This window comes from Sceloporus undulatus, chromosome 9, assembly GCF_019175285.1.
Source record: "Sceloporus undulatus isolate JIND9_A2432 ecotype Alabama chromosome 9, SceUnd_v1.1, whole genome shotgun sequence".
Classification (NCBI taxonomy): Eukaryota; Metazoa; Chordata; class Lepidosauria; order Squamata; family Phrynosomatidae; genus Sceloporus; species Sceloporus undulatus.
The window spans coordinates 18917416-18937358 of NC_056530.1; the positions used below are offsets into that span (position 1 = coordinate 18917416).

The 19943-nt window shown below is 40.4% G+C and overlaps 2 protein-coding genes across 2 annotated transcripts; one reads left to right on the top strand and one right to left on the bottom strand.

Moving 5' to 3' along the window:
• Positions 1–6527: 6527 nt before the first annotated feature.
• On the top strand, positions 6528–10143 carry LOC121916097 (myeloid cell surface antigen CD33-like). The gene is made up of 4 exons (XM_042440879.1): positions 6528–6719; positions 6846–7226; positions 8063–8144; positions 9487–10143. The coding sequence occupies exons 1-4, from the start codon at positions 6659–6661 to the stop codon at positions 9647–9649; spliced, it is 687 nt and encodes a 228-aa protein (XP_042296813.1). The 5' UTR covers positions 6528–6658; the 3' UTR covers positions 9650–10143.
• A 4191-nt stretch (positions 10144–14334) lies between these two features.
• Positions 14335–15375, bottom strand: LOC121915516 (probable G-protein coupled receptor 33). Its single transcript, XM_042439832.1, has one exon. The coding sequence runs from the start codon at positions 15373–15375 to the stop codon at positions 14335–14337; it is 1041 nt and encodes a 346-aa protein (XP_042295766.1).
• Between the last annotated feature and the right edge of the window lie 4568 nt (positions 15376–19943).

Genomic DNA, 19943 nt, shown 5'->3' on the forward strand with positions numbered 1-19943 from the left:
CCTTGCTGATTCCTTATCACCTGGGACATCAGAGACAGAAAATTAAATGGACCCATTATATTGTTCGAAGGTAGGAAATCCAGCCTATTCTGTCTGAGATGAATTACAGCTAATGGGAAAACTGGGTTGGTTGGCATAGCTATATGCATAGCTATATACTGATGCATAGCTATATACTGATGAATCTCTTCTCCTCCTTCCTTAGACCTGGAAAACCCAGAAATAATGTTTTGGGGAGATCTTCGGGCAGGACATCCTGTAAACATCACTTGTACAGCCCCAGGAAGCTGCTCCTTGAAGCCTCCACACATCTTCTGGAAAGAGACACCTAGGAAAGTCACACCAAGGAGCTCTGAAATGCAGTCAAATGGCTCCCAGGTTTACATCTCTATGCTTGACTTCATGCCCTCAAGGACAGACAATGAGAAGGAACTCACCTGCTCTGTCACCTATGGAGGAGGAGCAAGCCCTGTCTCCAAAGAGAGGACCGTCCTTCTGAACGTCAGATGTGAGTGACTTTTTATTCATGCCACATCTCAGCAGGAGTATTGTAAGGTCTCAGTTTTGCCCACCAATGCTATTCTAATCTGGTCCAACTGGACCTGAAATAGGTATATGAGAGGGAACATCTCAAGAAAAGTCTCAATAGGGTCTGTGTAAAATAGTTGTGAGTCGTATTATTCATGCTCTGTCATATCTCCAGTCTGAGAACCCAATGGATTCCTATGGCCAAGTGGGGATTTGAATCCTAATATCCCAGACTTGTAGTCCAACATTCAAACCATTACACCACGCTGGTTCAGCGCAGAGCGCTACTATTGTTGAAAAATGAAGTGAGACACAATTTCCTCACCAAGAAGCTTGATTCCAGTGTTATATCACTGCTTGTGGCGGTGGCGGTGGGATTATTTACTAATGTCCTATATTGGCTGTATCATTCTTAGCTTTCTAATGCTGGTTACTGCAGGAAACCAAAGGATGGACAGAACCAATTTTTGGGTTTTCTAGTCTAACAAAGCTATCATCTGGAGTAGGGTTGGAAAGTTCCTGAGATCAGATTGTCTTTTTCTGTCCCCTGAATTCTCTGCAGAGGGTTCATTCACCTAAAAATGCTTGTTCTTGTTCTACAGACCCACCCCTGATAAAGCAGATTGATGTTGAAGTAACACATGAAAATGACAGTAAGTGGTCTATGTACTAGAACAGCCACATTATTATTAAAAATTAAAATTAAATTGGGAGTTTAACTAACAAATTCTTGAGACAAGCGCAAGGAACCTGGAGATGATGACAATAATAAAAATGAAATAATAATAATAATAATAATAATAATAATAATAATAATAGATTCTCCCACAATGAGCACTGCAGCAATCCCTCCAACATTTTTGTGAGCCATTTAGCCTTCTCTGTCAAAGAGTTCTGATGACATGACAAACTACAGTTCCCAGAATTCCATAGCACTGAGCCTTGTCAATTGAAATAGTGACAGCCTCCATTTTTGATGCAGTACGGATGCAGCCTATGTCTTTCACAAGCATTATCATCTTTTCCAATGGATTCTATTGTCGTACAATGTCTCCAAAGTACAGCAAACTCTGATTTATCATCTTGGCTTTTAGGAAGGGTTCAGGACTGATTTGCTCTAGAACCCATTCATTTATCTTTTTATCAAGGCATGGTCTCTGAAGAACTCTCCTCTAGCACTGCATTTCAAATGAGTTGATTTTCTTCCTCTCAGCTTTCTTCACTATCAAACTTTCATAGTCATACATACATAGCAATCAGAAATATGAAGAGATTGATGATTCCGATTTGGTATTTAATGATACCAAAGATCCTTATTTTATAGGATCTTACCTAGTTCTTCATAGCTTCCCTGAGAAGCCCTAGCCTACTCTGAGTTTTCTTTTTGTTACAGTCTCCGTTTTGATTAATGACAGAATCAAGGTATAGAAAATCAGGCAGTTATAAGTGTAGAATATCTTGGGCCAACCTTGGTGACAGTTTCCAGAGAAGAGAGTATAACTGTGTAGGAATATCTGAGCACAGCATCCTATCCAGATTCACTCTCCCTTTGAAATCTTGCAGCTTTGATCAACTTCATAGATGCCTCCCAGATGGTAGTAGACAAAGGTGACTCTGTTACCTTGCACTGCAAAGCAGAGGGAAACCCATTCCCCAGCGTGACTTGGGTGAAGCAATCACAACCCTTGGGAACTAGTCACCTCACAAATCACAGTGAATTGGCATTGCCCAGCGTAGAGATACAGGATGTGGGCACATATAAGTGCCAGGCATGGAACAGCGATGGCTCTGCCTCCAAAACCTTGGAGCTCTCCATAAGAGGTAAGCAAGACGACACATTCTCAGACACATTCCTTGAAAACATTGCTTCTTGGTTCAGACTCCCTCCATAATCATGACCCTTTAAAAAAATAATAATGTTATAACATGAAATTAATTTTCAAATGATTCCTTTTTATCATTTCAGAAGCCTATGCATTTGTAGATTCCAACCCTGCTGTTATCATATTGATAGTTCTCTGCTTGAGCAAGTAAGGGTCTCTCCTTTTTTGTTTTACCCCAGAAACCAGTATAAAAATTGGAACGATAAGCAAGGATGGGCCCTTTCTCACTACCACTAGGCTAATTTTTTAATGTTATAATCTCTTTTCAGGGTGCTGCTTTGTTTCCTCTTCTTTTTCTTCATCATTTCATGTTCCACTCAAAGGAAAGCTCAGTTGAGAAAGAGAGTGACAACGGGCATTAAGAGGCCAGAAGCTCCCGTGGCTCCAGAAGAAGAAAAATAAAGAGTAACATCAGCACTTGGGGGATTTGTATTTTCGAGCCTCCAAACTGACCTACAGCCAGAGACAAGAGGAATTGGAAGTATAATCCAATGGCAATCTGAATGCAATCATGGGATTTAACATTATTGCGTGATAACCCACAACACTCAAATTCAGGCAATGGGAAGTCAGTCTGAACGCAATCATGTGGCTTCACATTATTGCGTGATAGACTGCCACATGCAAATTCGGGCAATGGCACGCTATTTTTGGGCAATGGGAAGCCAGTTCAAACACAATGCGCATTCATGTAATTCCACTAAACTAGGGACTTTAAGTGAATGAGTTCTGGCCCCACTTTCTTTTCATTTGAATGTAAGAGAAATTCCTCCAGTTTGATAAACTCCATTGCTGGGAAACTGATAGGGATGGACTTGATTTGGTTAATATGAATAGTATAGTTTGCTGTCTATGTTTTATTTTTTCTATAAAAGCATTAGGTAAAATTGCATTTATCAGTTCTTTTCTCTGTTAAGTACTCTGATAAGTACATTTCTCTGAGAAGGAAAGTTAATAGGCAAATGACATGCAAAAATGTGTCTGGATTTTTATGCTGTTTTATAATAATAATAAAAAAGAACTGTTGCACAACCAATGAATTTTCATTTTTAAAAAAATGAAATATTGGAGAAAGTGATAGAATTGGTCCACACCTTCTGGCCTTCAGCAAAATTGGTTAAACGTAGCAACCGTAAATATAGCAGTGGAGTAAAGGTATTTAAATGATTATAATTTTGGAAACAGAAATATGGGCATTTGTGGGAAGAAAAAAAGATCTAACCTGTGATCTCTAGATACTGAAAGATAAAATCATATTTTTTTAAAAAAAAAAAGAGAGAAAAATAAAGAAGGAAAGAAGTCATTTTGTTTGTTTTTTGTTTGTTTAGAAAGTAAGATTATTAATAAATATATCTATGGAGGAATACCTTAATGTCAGCAATAGGAAGTAATGAATGTTGATAGAATGGTGGTATGTTTGAAGTCTGAACAACTTATTTGTTTGTTATTATTGTCATTGTCATTAAATGCTATAGTTATAGTTATTTAATATGCAATGTTTGTCATATGTAGTATTTACTTCTTTATGATTGAGTATGATATATGAATGTATTTTATACTGTGTATTAAATGCTTTAATTTAAAAAACCCTGAGGTTAATTCACTGCCCTGATAAGTTGTGTGCCAAGAACTATACAATAGCTGCCTGTCACACATTGCTGTACAATCCCTATACAGAACAACATTTCACAGCAAATGTCAGTGATTGAGTGCCATTGTGCAATGCACAATACATGATGCACAACTACAGCATATAATGTATAGAATGTACAACCATAACATATAATGCACAACCTACAAAGACAAGGCACAGATGAGCATGTTGTATGCGCAATTCTACTTCTGCTGCTACTAGTAGAATGCATTTATTGCACAATGGTGACTTTCTGGTCCTGGGTGACTTATGAATATATGTGTGTGTGTGTCTTGCAGAATTCCAGCCATCATGTTTTAAATCGATCAGTAATTAATTCAATTGGTCAACTCCAATTAAGATTAACGAACAGGATTCCATCCATGCATTTGCACATTCTTGGATGGTGTATATTCACTGGGATTGTAGAAACACTCACTGTGTATTTGTTATTGTATCTTGGAACAAGGAATAGGCAGATTGGCAGACAGGCAGTTAGTTGCACATTGTTGGTATTCTGCAGAAGAGTAATGTAGTACAAGCAGAACAGAATCATAGAGTTGGAAGAGACCGCAAGGGCCATCCAGTCCAACCCCCTGCCATGCAGGAAATCTAAATCTAAAACCACTCAAGCACAGTTTAGGATCTTGGCAATTGGCTTCATACCAACATTCAAGTAAAGCTGCACAGGTTGGGGATAATGGCTGCAACTTTTCCCTTGCAGTTCTACTGTAAGCAATTGGATCATGTTATAATATACAAGCTAACTATTTTAGGAACACAAATCTTTGGCAGAGTCTGAAAAGCTTTATTTAGCAAACAGAATTGAGCACAGTACACAATCATTGTCAGGACTGAAGGGTTTTCCCACTTACATGGTACAATGGGCCCTTGTTATTCACTGGGGTTTAGTTTCAGGATCCCCCGCGGATAACAAAATCTGTGGATGCTCAAATCCCATTAAATAGAATGGCATATATTCAATGGGACATGAGTATCCATGGATTTTGTTATCCATGAGGGATTCTGGAACCAAACCCCGGTGGATAACAAAATAGTGTCCCTTATTATAAAATGGAAAATCAAGGTTTGCTATCTGGAATTTATACTTTTTTAAAAATATATTTTCAGACCATGATGCTTGAATCCATGAATAAAAAAATCCGTGGACAAGGAGAACTGACTTTAATTAATTAATTAATTAATTAATTAATATGCCGCTCCTCTCCCAGAGTGGGACACAAGGCAGCTCACAGATAAAAGTGGGTTAAAAAATTACTATTACTGTCCAAACATCTCAACCATTACAAAAAGCCTCCTTGCATTTGTCAGGAGTTCAAAACATCCTGTCTTCCCAGGCTTTGCTCATCCTTCTTTCCACCAAACCAAGCCTCAAAAACCCTTGGTAACTTGCAGCTCATAGGAGTTTATCAGACAAGGGAAATTGGAAGTATAATCCAATGGCAATCCGAATGCAATCATGGGGTTTAATGTTATTGCGTGATAGACTACCACACGCAATTTTGGGCAATGGGAAGTCCGTCCGAACGCAATCGTGGGGTTTCATGTTATTGCGTGAGAGGCGATCACACGCAATTTCGGGCAATGGCAAGCTATTTTCAGGCAATGGGAACCAGTTCGAATGCAATTCTAATTCATGTAAATTCGCTGAACTAGCAAATTCAAGTGAACGCGTTCTGGCCCCACTTTCTTTTTATTCGAAATTGAGAGAAATTCCTCCTGTGTGATAAACTCAATAATTCCTCCAATAGACATCTGTTCATTATCCCCAGCTGTGAATGATGCACCACTTTCCACCCAGAATCACCCGCTGGATAACACACTCTATCATTCCCCACATATACTTAAGCATAGCAGTTACGCACAGTAGGACCATGTCTAGACCATGTTCCCAATACATGTGAATGCAGCTCAACCTTCAAAGGAATCAGCCTCCTGGCCTAATTCTAAGTAATAACTAATAAATAATAAAACTTTTATTTATACCCCGCTTTTCTTTAACAGAACAATCAAAGCGGCTCGCATAGTTAAAAGCATATATGTAACACACGCTACTTATGTTCTTACGCAACACTGAAATTGCCCAAGCTAAAATCTTCACCAAATATTAAGGCAATGATACAATTCCAAATGGAAACTTTACTAGATTGATTTATCTTATTTACTAGTAGAAGAAAATAGAGTGAAAGACTTGCTTGTGGTGGGTCAAGCAAGGGTCACTGACAATGCTTCTTCCCATTTCTAAACTTCGGTGGCCACTGAGTAAACATCAGAAGATCACTGGTGAGCAATCAAGAATACAAAATATCATTGAGTTCTCCTTTTGTGGAGAGTTGACTTCTGCTCAACCCTTGTCTTGCCTCTGCTCTGAGTCACAGAAGTCTCTTCCTCCTATAATTAGTATTTGTTTTCTTAACAAACCACCCTTGTGTCTTAGAAACTCCAGCTGTTGGGTTAAAGTGATGCTCCACGCTTAATGGGTGAAAAAGCTACGGTACCTTCTGGCAATGACTGATGGACTGTCAGATGCTACAGTAGGCAGTAGAGCTGTGAAGCTTTCTTCTAGGGACTAAAACAACAACAAAGAAGTAAGATGAGCTATTTCTTTGAGATCTCGATGCTCGGACTGGTTTCCATCCCACTGTACTGGGCAGGTAAGGAGAGACTGAGAGAGTAGTGCTCAGTGGTTACAAAGAATCCTCACTGCCACTAATATTCTATGCAATGAGGAAAAGTGTTCTCTATTTAGGGTGTCTGAATGTCTTGTCTTATCTTTGCAGGGTTGCTGTGTAGAACAAATGAATATGTACTGAATGTTCCCCATGCGGTGTTAGTTGAGAAGGGGCAGTCTGTGTACATCCCCTGCAATTTCACCTACCGATCATTACTAAAGAGTAGAAGGGCCAAACTGTATGGATACTGGTATGCGGAAAGTAGCAACGTTGCCTGTGATCTTCCTGTGGCCACTAATGATGACAGTAAACCAACTGCACGGTTTGCTCACAAGCGCTTTCATCTACTGGAAGGACTAGACCAAGGGTCCTGTTCTTTCTCCATCAGTGATGCTCAAGACGCTGACCAAGGGACTTATTTCTTCAGGATGGAGAAAGGAAGGACAAAATTTAGTTATCTCAACTTCCAAACAACTGTGACAGTGACAGGTGAGTGAGCGACAGAGAGCTATTTGCTAAAGCTCCCTTCCGATGATCTGATCAGCTTCTTATCACTTTGTGGCTTTTATATTTGCTACCTGATTTCCTTTTGAAGGAAGGTATTGTTCAGGGAGTTTCAGGAGTGACAGCTGCCATGTTACATTTCTGATAAATGTGTTGTGCTTTTTAGTCTGAACTTCATAGAAGCCACATATTTAGAAATATTCAGGACTCCTATGGACAATACCACATCAGACCAAAGTTGTGGTCTGGAATCCTTTCGGTGACATACATGCCCATAGCTCTAGCTTGAACACACATGTGTCTTTCTTTCTTTCTTTCTTTCTTTCTTTCTTTCTTTCTTTTTTGATGTTGCAAAGGAGATATTCAGTAACTCCTTGGGCAACATTCATCACCTCTCCTGGAGTCTGAAATAACTGAAGTAGATAGTCATAGGCAACATGATGCATGCATCCTAAGAGGCTGGAAGCCGCACTAAAGCCATGCTCCTAAGGACTGGAGTGCAGCTTTGGCACAGCTTCTGGCCTCTTAGGATGCATGCATCATTTAAATAGCATAGCTCCAAAGTGACCTGAAGCAGCTTTATTTTGGCCTGTCTGTTCAGGCCCTCTGATATCCTACATTACAAGTTGGTAGATATTTTTGATAGATGTAGTCCTCTGAAGCATGCAAGAGGTGGGAACTGTGATTTCTCCATTTGTTCAATTGTAACTGTAACCTGATTGTAGGAGGGCTTCATGAATTCATGACATAGTGTTAAGAAATGAACTTTCACTGGCTGCTAAATTGTTTCTCTTATTTTCTTTCCGATCTCATCACTACAGAAGCCCAAAAGGACATCTTATTCGAGGTGTTCGGATTTTCAAGTACAGCACTTTCCTTCCTGATAGGTCTAACCCTCATCAAGTAAGTGGTTCTCTCTTGTCTTTGATGCCTACACAGTCAGCCAGTTTGTGTGAAAAGGGAGAGAAAAATGGATGGATGGATGGATGGATGGGAGGATAATGGGAAGAATTATAATTTACCTGGATTCCTCTGAGCCCTGTTCTTTGGTGATCCCACCTCCTGGCTAATCATAGAACCAAAGAATCATAGAGATGGAAGAGACCTCAATGACCATCCAGTCCAAACCCTTGCCATGCAGGAAATCACAGTCAAAGCACTCCCGCCAGCCTCTATTTAAAAGCTGCCAAAGAAGGAGATCCCACTACTATCTATCTTTATTCAAGTGTATATGCACCACGTTCCAACAAATAAAAACAAGCACATGAACAAACATTTTTTGGGGGGAGAGGAAGGAAATTATAGCATGAATAGAACTTGATAAGTTAACTCAGTTACTTAAAGGTAAACCAGCTGATATAATTTATGATGAGTGGAAACCTGTTATTAACTACTTTGAAAGGTTATGGGGTTCAATCGCAGTAATAAGCTTTCTGTCGTAAGGTATATAATTGCTTTATCACACTAAAGGCAAACAGGATTTAAACAAGAGTTAAACAGGAAATGCCTGATGTTTATCTCACAACATTTCCTGTTTAACTCTCGTTTGAATCCTGTTTGCCCCCTAGTGTGATAAAGCAGTTAGATATATTAAATGGTGTTATTAGATTAATTAAACAATTGGAAATAAAATTTCAGAACAGAAGAAGATAGAAAGAAAGTTGGGCAAGTTGAAAAAGAGAGTAGATATGAAGTCATAGCACAGCAAAGAGAATCCTAGGGAAGACAAGGAAGGAAATTGGAATATGTGTGCTAGACTAAGCTTTTTTAGGTATGGAGGAGAGAGAAGGATGAATAATTTTAGAAGAAAGAGTGGAAGGTGAAGTAGATGGATGAAGGAGTGAGTAAGTGGAAAGGTAAGAAGAAGAGAGTAAAAGAGAAAGAAAGAAGTGTGTAGAGGAGGAAAGTGTGGAGGAAAGGAAGAGAAAAAGGGAAGAAGGAATAGACAAAAGGAAGAAAGGAGGTTATGTTTAGAGGAGTAAAGAAAAGAACAGTGGGGATGGTAAGAGAGAATGGGAAGTTAATATAGGAAGGGAGAAAGGAGAATGAAGATTGAAAGATATGTAAGGCTAATAAAGATAAGTTGCCTTTATTAAGTAGGTGTGAATGTAGTAGTAATATAATAGGATGCTTTCTCTGAGGATCATGGAACAATTCTAACCTTCAGGAAGTTCTTCGCAATGTTAAAGTGAAATCTCTTTTCCTGTAGCTTTAATGGTTCTCTTCACCTGCAATCTGGTTTTAGGGTCATTCTTTGCTCCTTGTTCTTCTTTGCCGCCTTCATGTGTTCGAGATGGAAGAAGACTCAGATGGCTGCAAGTGAGTATAGACAAATCACAAGGGTGAAACCAATGGGATCTACTGAAGCTCTTCTTCCCAAGCCTTGCAAAGCTCCTGGTTCTTCTTGAGCCACGAAGTGAAAGCTTGTTGAGACACTATGATAATGGACCATATCATTATATGAGCAGCGGATGACCTTTTTCCTCGGTAACAAAGGGTTAAATGACATTGAAAGGACGAGAGAGCACTTGCCCAATGAGATGACTAGTTTGGCAGAAGCACAAACCTTGGAGATCCTTCTCAGTAGAGGTTATAACAAGCCTGAGATAGGACCATCAAGCAGACTCTAAGAGACTCTAGCAAAGGAAACATGGGGCTCCCAATGAGAAAACTATTCAAGACTGAACAAAGGAATCCAGACTCCAAACTACCCCATAAACATTGGAGACTACAAATCCCATCTGATCTGTGAATAGACTAGAATATTAGCTAGTTATGTCAGAGTCTTTTATTACTTTTCCTGGCTTGGCTGAAGTGATCTAATTCATCTAATTAGTAACTTCTCATCTTGTGCCTGAACGAAAGATGGATCCTTATACAAAGGGATACTTTTTGCTATGGAGATTTCTTCCTTCAAATAAAACCTTTCCTTTAAAAGTACTCTGTCTCTCACACTCCTCTTTCACATACCTTTGCTCAGTCTAGTCCCTTCACCAGGATTGGGAACTGTTATCTGGAACTGAAGGGACCCAACATCTGGGCAGCAGTAGGTCTGGCCTACATGGATCAGTAGCAGCTGGATTTCTGATCTGGGTCTTTCCTAGGCCTACCCTATTTTAGCCAGAGCCACACTCTAGCAAAGCAGTTTGCATACCAGAATACCATCATGAAATAATGTCCCGGTGCCAGCAATGCAAAGTCCTTTGCAAAGCTGCTGTGGATCCACAAGTCAATTGCAATTTCAACTAAAAGCAGCTTCAAACAGGTAGATCTTTCCTATTTGCTTGCAGCAGGAGAGGAGTTTCAAATTGTCATAATTTTACACTTTATAATTGGCATCACTCTGGCAAAAAGTGCTAGGAACAGCACAGAACCTTTTCTTCAGCCCACCTCCACAAGCCACAAATGTGGTCTGAAGTGTTAGTTAAAGGCTCCTGAATCACTCATCCAATTCCCTCACCCCACAAATGTGTTTTCCCTGGTGAGAAAACAACATTCTGTGGCTGAAAGTAACAGCGGCTATTACCATTAGAGTTAATGCTGTCCTCTTCCTTTCAGCTTCATGGGTTTGTATCCTTGTTTTTAAGGTAAGGTGTTGACAAGTTTGGTAGTAGTGGCTTGAGTATTGGTCTAGGATTACAGAGGATAAGGTGGAATGCAAGGGGTTGATTCCTAGCCCCTTGTGCCATCCATACTCATAACCTTTCCTCACTCCCTGGCAGCTCTCAAATTTGGTTAGTCGAAACCAAGGCAAAACACATGGAGAGATCATATGGAGGATATGGAGAGTCATATCCTCCAGTGTCTCAGGGATGAAAACTGAGACATATGAGGTCAAGCACCATCAGAGTATGGGCAAGATGGCAAAAGTTATTGAAAAAACACAAGGTAGGGCTGGTACATGATTCCACCTCCTCCTCTCCTCTCTCCCATGCTTTGTGAATGCAGTGCAAACTTCTTTTGCACTTTGAACCCAGGCCCAGTACAAATGGGTAGGATAGGGCAGTAAGACACTGCTCCTTTCTGTCCCAGATCGGTGCTGTGGCAAACGCATGCAGTGGCACCAATCCGGCCTCCACAGATCACAAAAAGGAGCTGTTTTTCCCAGTTCCTTTTTGTGTCTCTGAAGAGGCACCATAGCCGCTGCTGGGCGGCTTGATCATACCCTTTCGGCACAGCCCTGTTTGGGCGCTGCATCAAAGGGACGTCATCAACGCGTGCGCTGCCTGAACACACAGATGGTACATTGCATTGCAGCTGTACTGTGAAAGTAAACACTCACATACAGGGCTGTGTAGTAGCCATACTTTTTGACTCCAATTCAAACCCCTTCATAAATGGCAAATGTATATTAATTAGTAATATACTGTAGCAAAATATTAGTAATTTACTTTAGTACAACAAGGCACATGAACTGATAGAACATAAAATATATTTATTTGATTAAAATGTCTGAACAAGAAAACTTTCCCATATCTATGAAATAAATATGCAACAATTTAGGCATTTAATACAATCAGGTTTTTTTTATTATTTTGAAGCCAGAGTTGGAATCAGTATGGTTTTACTTGCTTCTCAACCCCAGCCGTGACTCTACAGCTCTGTTCATGTAGTTATACAATGGTTACACTACACCACTCTTCTGTTGAAAGCTGACATTGTGCAACCTGTTGTATATCTGCAAGTATGCATGCTTACCGTCCTATTGTGCAATGGAGAATGCACTGTGGATGAATCTGCAGTCCCAGTGAATAAAGTTGGGCAGAGAAGGCACTGAGTAACAGTGATGCACCATGCAAAAATGTGCAGCTGCATGGAGTCCCAGCTAGAATAGACCCATTGAATCAATTGTGGAATGGTGAGTCATTCCAATTGATTCAATAGCTCAGCTCTAGATGGTACTAACAAAAGGATTTAGGCCTGTGTGAAATGGTTACACATGTGGCACTCATTACCATAACATGTGTAGGACTTTTGAGGAAGAGCAACAAAAAAAAGTACAATTGTATGTGTAAGTGAACTTATACTATGTGTGTAGCATAGTGGTTTGTGCATTGAACCATGGCTCTGGAGAACAGGGTTGAAATTCCCACTTGGCCATGAAATCCACTGGGTGACCCCAGGCAAGTCATATGTTCCCATTGGATGGCAATGACAAATCCCCTGAAGAAAACCCCATGATAGGTTCACTTTAGGGTTGCCATACATTGGAAACAACTTGGATGTACACGAAACCAAAAACAGCAATGACACCGAAACAATTCTGGCCTATATCTGTTTCACAGTGGCAGCCAGTGGCTTGCATTGCCAGGGTAAATGCACTCTGTGCTTTATTCTGAATTTTAAAGTAACCATCTAAGGTGCTGAATTTATTGGTGGGGTATAATTCAGCCCCTTAGAAAGCTTCTTTAAAATCTGAACTATCTCAATCTCACTTCAAATAAACACTGGGATGTCATGCAGATCACACATTCTTGTGAGCTTCTTCAGTGGCGATTCTTTTGTGACTGGATGTATTTGCAATGTATTAACTTTGTGTAAAAAAACCCAAAAACCCACAAAATGATTTTATGGTCCCCTCCTTCTTCCTGTTTCCTTCCTGAGATACATACATAACTAAGTAGCCAATGTAGAATACTGGCACTTTTTAAAAACAAACCAAACAAACCTGGAACGCTGAAGTCCATCCAACAGAGCCACTTGTAAACTAGTGGCTCGGGAAGGTGGGGATAACATTGTGAAATTAGTTGGTTCCAATCATATGTTCAGCCTAGGAATTTCTTTTCACTAAATTCTTGTCCTTTCACCCCAAAGTCACTCCACCCCATATATTAGGCATTGTAAGCTTGGTAAAAAGAAGCATAGAAATAGACCTTTTGAAGCAGTCTGAAAGAAAGATAGATTTCGGTACAATATGGAAAAGGGTGTCTATTTCTATATATGGTGAGCCAATTTAGGGGAAAAAACTGGAATTTAAAAAAAACATGTTTATAAGAAAGATTAGCAAAAATTATGCTGGTGCTAGTGATTATCCTATGGACTATTCATGCATCTTCATTCATCTTCATGAGACAGTGCGAAGTGAACATATAACTACATAAGGAATTTGTTACACTAGGGGGGCCCTTTCATGCCATAGAATCATAGGCGAGATACAAACCACCCAAAAGGGCAGTCTGCCACCTCCCTTGTTTGCTGCGCGAGGGAGCTGCAGCGGACAAGCCGCGTGGCTCCCCTGCGCAGCGAAAAGAAGCCGCAAAAAGCGGCTTCTTTTTCCGGCACCATTGTGAAGCTGCAAGGCGCAAATGGTACACTTGCAGCGTCATCAAGGCACTGCGACATGAGGACACTAGGTGTCCGTCACGTCAAAATTGTGACGTCCATGTATATAGGGTGCCGCCATTTTTACGCCCACATTACATGTGAGGGGCAAGGCGCGTCAGGAAGCACCACCCCTCACGTGCAACAACGGCGCCCGATTGGGCCCGTCAATACAGCTCCATAGAATTAGAAGCTACAACAAATGGCAGTGATCTTCTTTTTCAAAAATGAAAAATAAAAGAGCAATATGGAGAATCTGGAAGGACCAAGAGCTTTAAAAAAACATCCTCGGAAGTCTATATGTACCTACACATTGACCACCTGTGGACTAGACACTAGAAGATGCCCTTAATACTACCAAAATAGAAGAGTTTACTTTCAATATGACAATGATACTGGTAAATATGCAGGAGTACCTAATTCACAATTGTGAGTCTTTTCGCAGTAGACAGTTATAGCACTGTGATTCCATTTTAACTGCCACAGAAGGAATTCTGGGTTATGTAGTTTGGTATGATACCTTAGAATTCTAAAGACCCTTCTCTAAACTGCAAATCCCAGGATTCCACAGGATGCAACCAATTAAAGTGGAATCATAGTGGTGTAACTGTGTGGTGTGAAATGACTGAAGAGTGCAGCTTTACTCAAAATGAGTTCAGTTGTATTTCTTGCATAGCAAACTATCTTCTGATAACTAAGAAAAGGATGTAAATAGCTGGATTCTTTTCAAAACTGCTGGATTTTTCTCTCTGCATAAAGCCAAATAACATCTTCAAGAAGGTGGTAGATCATCCCTTTGAGTTTTTGCCAGCTCCAAGTTGCTGCTGCTGCTAGTCTGGATAGTTTCTGCTCTGAGACTCATGTTCTCCATTGACATGATGGAGTGTTCTGTGAAACCTTTCTTAACAAGAACTACAATGGATGTCTTGAAGACCTGTTTGAAGTTCTCTCCAACAAAGAGATAGAGAATCGGAGTGAAACAGATATTCAAACAGATGCCAATGCTAAAGGTTATCCGCAGAAACTCTTGTATCTTTCCTGGTGGATTTGGCTTGTTAGCCAGACTGGAAATCATGTACAGGTAGAAGGGAAACCTGAAGATGAAGAAAGATGCTACAGCAATCACCAGGATCTTGAAGGGCTTCCCAGTCCTCAGCAACCTTTTCTTCTTCATTTCCTGTCTCATTGAACAATAGCAGAACACAATGATGAAGAAGGGAAGCAGGAAGGTCAACAAGAACCGAGTCATAAAGATGGCCAATTCCATTTGGTCTCCATTCCATTTGTCCGATGTATAATTTAATTTGCAGACGCTTTTGTCTTTCCCCACCTCTTGAGTCACAGAGAAAGCCAAATAAGGAGCAGTTACGACTAGAGAAACAAGCCATACTCCTATGATCAGTCTACATGCCAAAGGTATTGAACGGTTGTGTTGGGCCCAGATGGGACGGCAGGTAAGGAGGTAGCGGTCCAGGCTGATGATGGTGAGCAGGAAGACTGTGGAGACCATCCCCAGAGTGAGGAAGAAGTATGTGATCTTGCACATGAATACATCAAAGACCCAGTGAAAGTTGAGGAGGTTGTAGACACCAAAGAAAGGCAGGGAGCAACAGGAAATCAAGAAGGAGAGAGTCAGGTGGAGGAACCAGAGAGTGTTCACCGTTCTTCCCATCTTCTTCCACAGCAACCAGAGAAGAAGCCCATTCATCGCCATCCCCACCAGGAAAGACACTAAGATGAAAGAGCCAAGTGCTAGATTGGTGGAATCTAGGTTATAGCTGGTATTCATTGCCTTGGCTGAGGTATATCCCATGGGGTTAATCGTGCTCCTTTCTTCACAAGGTCCTGGAAGAGGGCCAGAATCTGGTGAAGGGAAGAAAGATGTGAGAGTAGGAAGAGATAAGACGTAGTTACAGAACAAATAAGCTGAGAACGACTGCGTAGAAATGATAACAGGGAGGGAACAGATGACTCCACTGCAATCTGCTGACCTAATTGAGAAGCAAAGCATCCCTAAGTTTTTGTGGGGGTTTTGGGGGCTATGTGGCCATGTTCTAGAAGAGTTTATTCCTGACGTTTCGCCAGCATCTGTGGCTGCCAGCCACAGATGCTGGTGAAACATCAGGAATAAACTCTTCTAGAACATGGCCACATAGCCCCCAAAACCCACAAAAAACTAGGAATGCCAGCCATGAAAGCCTTTGACTTCACAAAGCATCCCTAGTCCAGAAGAAGACCATGCCGTATAAACTCTTTGAAAACAAGAATGAGGAATGATGGCAATTATAGAATACTTCTGAACATTCAGGTTTCATTTAACTCCAGAAGTTGGACTCCCCCCCCCCCTTTTACTACAATTCCCAGAATTTGTCGAGACGGATGGCTATGCCGGCTGGTGGATTTGATTTCATCCATTTTATCCTCATGTTCTCTAACAGTAATTAAGAAATCTCTCTCTCTCAGAAATTTCTCTATTTCTTCTCAACTCTGGAGCCACAACAAACTAGACTTCCATAACATTCAGCCAGGGCAGTTAAAGCAGAGTCAAACTGCATTATTTCTGCAATGTGGATGCAGCCAATGATTTAAATCCTGTTGTTAATTTAGACTAGAGTACATCCATTGAATGGATGGGATTTACCTACACACTGATTTACCATTCAACAATTGATTGAATGACTTTATTCTAGTTATCAAGGGGATGCCAGCATTGCCAGGTAATAACATGTTTCCAGAAGTATTACTAAAGGAACTCCTTTTTCATTAACCATGGGATATTGTTATATATCTTGTTGCTTTTTACTATTTTTTTATCTTTTTAAAAAAATTCATCTCATATATATATATATATATATATATATATATATATATATATATATATATATATATGAAAACAACTTGAATATATTTTCAGGGAGGGATTGTTCAAATTCCTCCAAATGAGCAAAATATTTCGGCTTCTCCAAATAAAGTGAAAAAAGGAATGAGCAGATGCTATTCATTTTATGAAAATGTAAACATTATACCAGTCACTCTTTTTATTCTGCAAGAATTTCTTTATCATCTCATCATCTAACAAACCGGAACCTAAAGCTCTGATTTTTCCTTCCTATGAACATATTTCCTAATACGATTCTGATGCCCAAGTCCCATTTTTTACATTTCAGATTCTCACCTTCTAGGGTTGGGACCAGAAATGAAGGGTGCATCTATACTACAGAATTAATGCACTTTGACACCACTTTAACTGCTATGGCTCAATCCTATGGAATTCTGGAGATGTTTTGTGAGATATTTAGCCCTCTCAAACTAGAAAAACCAGAATTCCCTAGGACTGAGCCTTCATTCTTAATTCATTAATTCTGCAGTATGGCAGCAGCCTAAGAGAATTGCCTCCCAGTTTATCCCTTCTCCTACTGGCTAACCAGAAACAGACCTCCTTACTTGACAAATTGGGTCCTCTTGTCTTCAAATGGTTGTCAGCAGAACTTTCAGGGACGAAGTGACAAAGAACCTCAGAGCACTGAGGATATCAGCAGGAAATGGATGAATAATTTCTGCCTCATAGCCCTCTTTCTTCCGAACTGCATATCTAAGAACATCAGTTTCTTAAATGTATTTCCAAAAGGCAGTGTTTCCGAGAGTGGTTATGTAATACATATTTCCTGAGAATTTGCAGAGTTTAGGTCCCTTGAGAGATTTGAACACTGGTGGAGATTTATGGTGCCTTTTGAACATTTGTGTTCAGGGTCAGTCCAAGACTTTTTCTTGCCGAAGGTCCCACCTATCCAAGCCAAGTAGCACAATACCCAACGCCAACTGTACTATTGTATTATATATGCCAGAAAATATGCCACAACTACCTCTCCAAATCCCCGGTGCTATGTATGCCACAAGCACCTCCCTCGCGTAAAGGGAATTCCACCTATGCACGAGCCCCATTGAAATGAATGGAGTTTGTGCACTCAGGTGCTCACCCCTTTATCCCTTATGGGATGTGCCGCCCCTTCTCCCAGTGCGGCTTTCAGCGTATATTGAAAGCCACGTAAACTGCACCCGCGTATGATGTAGGCGCACTGTACTAGGTGAAACATGTTTTAAAGCATATACAGTGTGCTCGCTCCATACACGGGTGCACCATACACAGCTTCTGGTTTACACAAAAAGCAGTATAGCAATTAAATTAATGACACGTGTGCGGCACCCCGCCATGAGCACGAGCCCCATTATACTGAATGGGGCTCAAGCATACACATTATTTGCCTTACTGGGGGGGGGGAGTCCAGAATGGATCCTCCGCATAAGACAAGGCTCCACTGTACATTATTCTGAGTATTGCTCCCCTTTTGCAACTCAAAAGAAACGTGGCTAGTTTGTGCACTGAAAAATCACACCTTGTCACATGTTCAGTGATGCCACATTAAACTTATTCTCAGTGTGGTTTCAGTTGTTTCAGAATAACGGACCACATCCTCCAAATGTCTCCTTGGAAGCTTTTGTTTTCTGAACCTTGAACAGACTTCCTCTGCAAGCTGAACACTAGATCTTCCTAGGTGACTGTTTTGCATTTGAGTAGAATTTGAAGTGATAACTTTTAATAACTGGACATGCCCGACGCAAGCTTTTTGGCCTGCTCAAAACTCAATCTCATTATAGATATGCACATATTTTCCAGAGGTTGCTTTCTGCCATTTTTGCTTTGCTTTTTCCAATATTTCTGTATCTCTATTTGTTGTTTGACCAGACTCATAACAGATGCAAAAGCTGCCACTTGCCAGCAGGAGCCAGAAACATTGTGTGCCTCTATTTTCTAACAGGTAAGAATGCTTAGGATGGAAGCAACAGAATAGTGGAAGATGATAGCAGGGAAGCACAGCTCCAGTACAGTACTAGTTCCCAGATTGCCAGGGTCTTGCTTCAACTTGCCATGCTGTGTGCCTTCAATATGTGTATGTGTGTCTATATATACAAATCCCATAAACCCTTGATGTTTTGAACTATGCAATGGCTGGCACTCTATTGGTGAATTAGGATAGTGTTTATCCAATTCAAGCTGTCATAAAACACTTTTGAGGTTCCTTGCAGAGACCAGGATTTTCTACCAACCGCTCAAGAACCTATGAAAAGTGTTGCCAGGCCCAGCTTTTAGTGGAGCCTTAGGCAGAAGGACTATACCTTACCATTATTGCCACTTCCATGTCACTTCATCTCCCTCTGAGCCCAATGTGTGCCACTGACTAAATAAGGAATGGGGTGCATGTGCGCCTGAGCTATTGTTGGAATGCAATCCTTGCAGTGTTACCAGTGTTGAGGTATCTTGGGAGCTGAAGTCCATCAACATCTACTTGGCTATGTGTCCAGTATTCATGACCTAAAAGAATATATTAAATGAATGAAATTTCTTTCTTTCATTGCTTGATTGTCTGGAAAAGATAAGGAAGCAACCAGAGGCAAGGAACAGGACGATAAGGCCTGAATGTTTTAGATGTTGACAGTGGCCTCTGCATTGGATTGTATGCAGGTGCCCACAGAATGGCAAAATTGGCCCTCATCCATTCAGGTCTTTTTTAAAACCCCATTTATTTTGAAGCATAGCTTTACCCTCAATGAAAATTCCAATGTAATCTTGGAGGTACAAATACCTAGTGACCACAAGTATGATGGTGAATTGCAAAATCAAGGATATTCCTTAAAACCCAAACACCTAGAGTCAGAAAATGTATGTCCATTTTCTTTCTTTCCCCATTTTTGTGCAAAATGAGGTTGACGAAGCAAGAAATACTCCACAACAGTGTTGGGGGGGGGGGGGAGAGATAACCCACACAACAGTGTGTTTCTTGGGATGATTTTTGAACCTAATTGTTTTCGTCCGTTAAAAAAAGATAGACGCCAAGTGATACAATTCAGTAATGCCACTGACAACTCTCCAAGTGAAAATGTTGTAAAATGGCTCTAATTCTGGGTGAATTCTAGGGATGTAACTCTTCATCAGTTTTCTCCTTGAAGGGAACAATGAGTACTTTTTGCAATTTTCTTTCCACTGCAAGAAAGTGTTCAAAACCTGCAGAGTTTTCAAAGCCTATTCACAATTCAGGCCTTATTCGGTTCAAAATTTGGGTGTGTGGGTGGGGATCATCTATCAACGTTCATGTTGCATAACTTTAGGCATACTTAGTGCTTTTATCTTTTTGATGGCATTTTATTCTTTTAACGAGTGATGTTTTAATATTGCGCTACTCTAATTCTATTTTAATGTTTACTTTTGCATTGTTTTGGATCCTGTTCTTTTAATTTTAAGCCGTTTTGTGTCCCCAAAAAAGCATGATGATGATGATGATGATGATGATGATGATGATGATGATGATGATGATGATGATGATG

Coding starts and splice junctions, on each gene's coding strand:
- LOC121915516 (XM_042439832.1), bottom strand. CDS start 15,375: ATGGGATATACCTCAGCCAAGGCAATGAATACCAGCTATAACCTAGAT.
- LOC121916097 (XM_042440879.1), top strand. CDS start 6,659: ATGAGCTATTTCTTTGAGATCTCGATGCTCGGACTGGTTTCCATCCCA. Junction 7,227..8,062: donor AACAACTGTGACAGTGACAG/GTGAGTGAGCGA, acceptor TCATCACTACAG/AAGCCCAAAAGGACATCTTA. Junction 8,145..9,486: donor ATAGGTCTAACCCTCATCAA/GTAAGTGGTTCT, acceptor ATCTGGTTTTAG/GGTCATTCTTTGCTCCTTGT.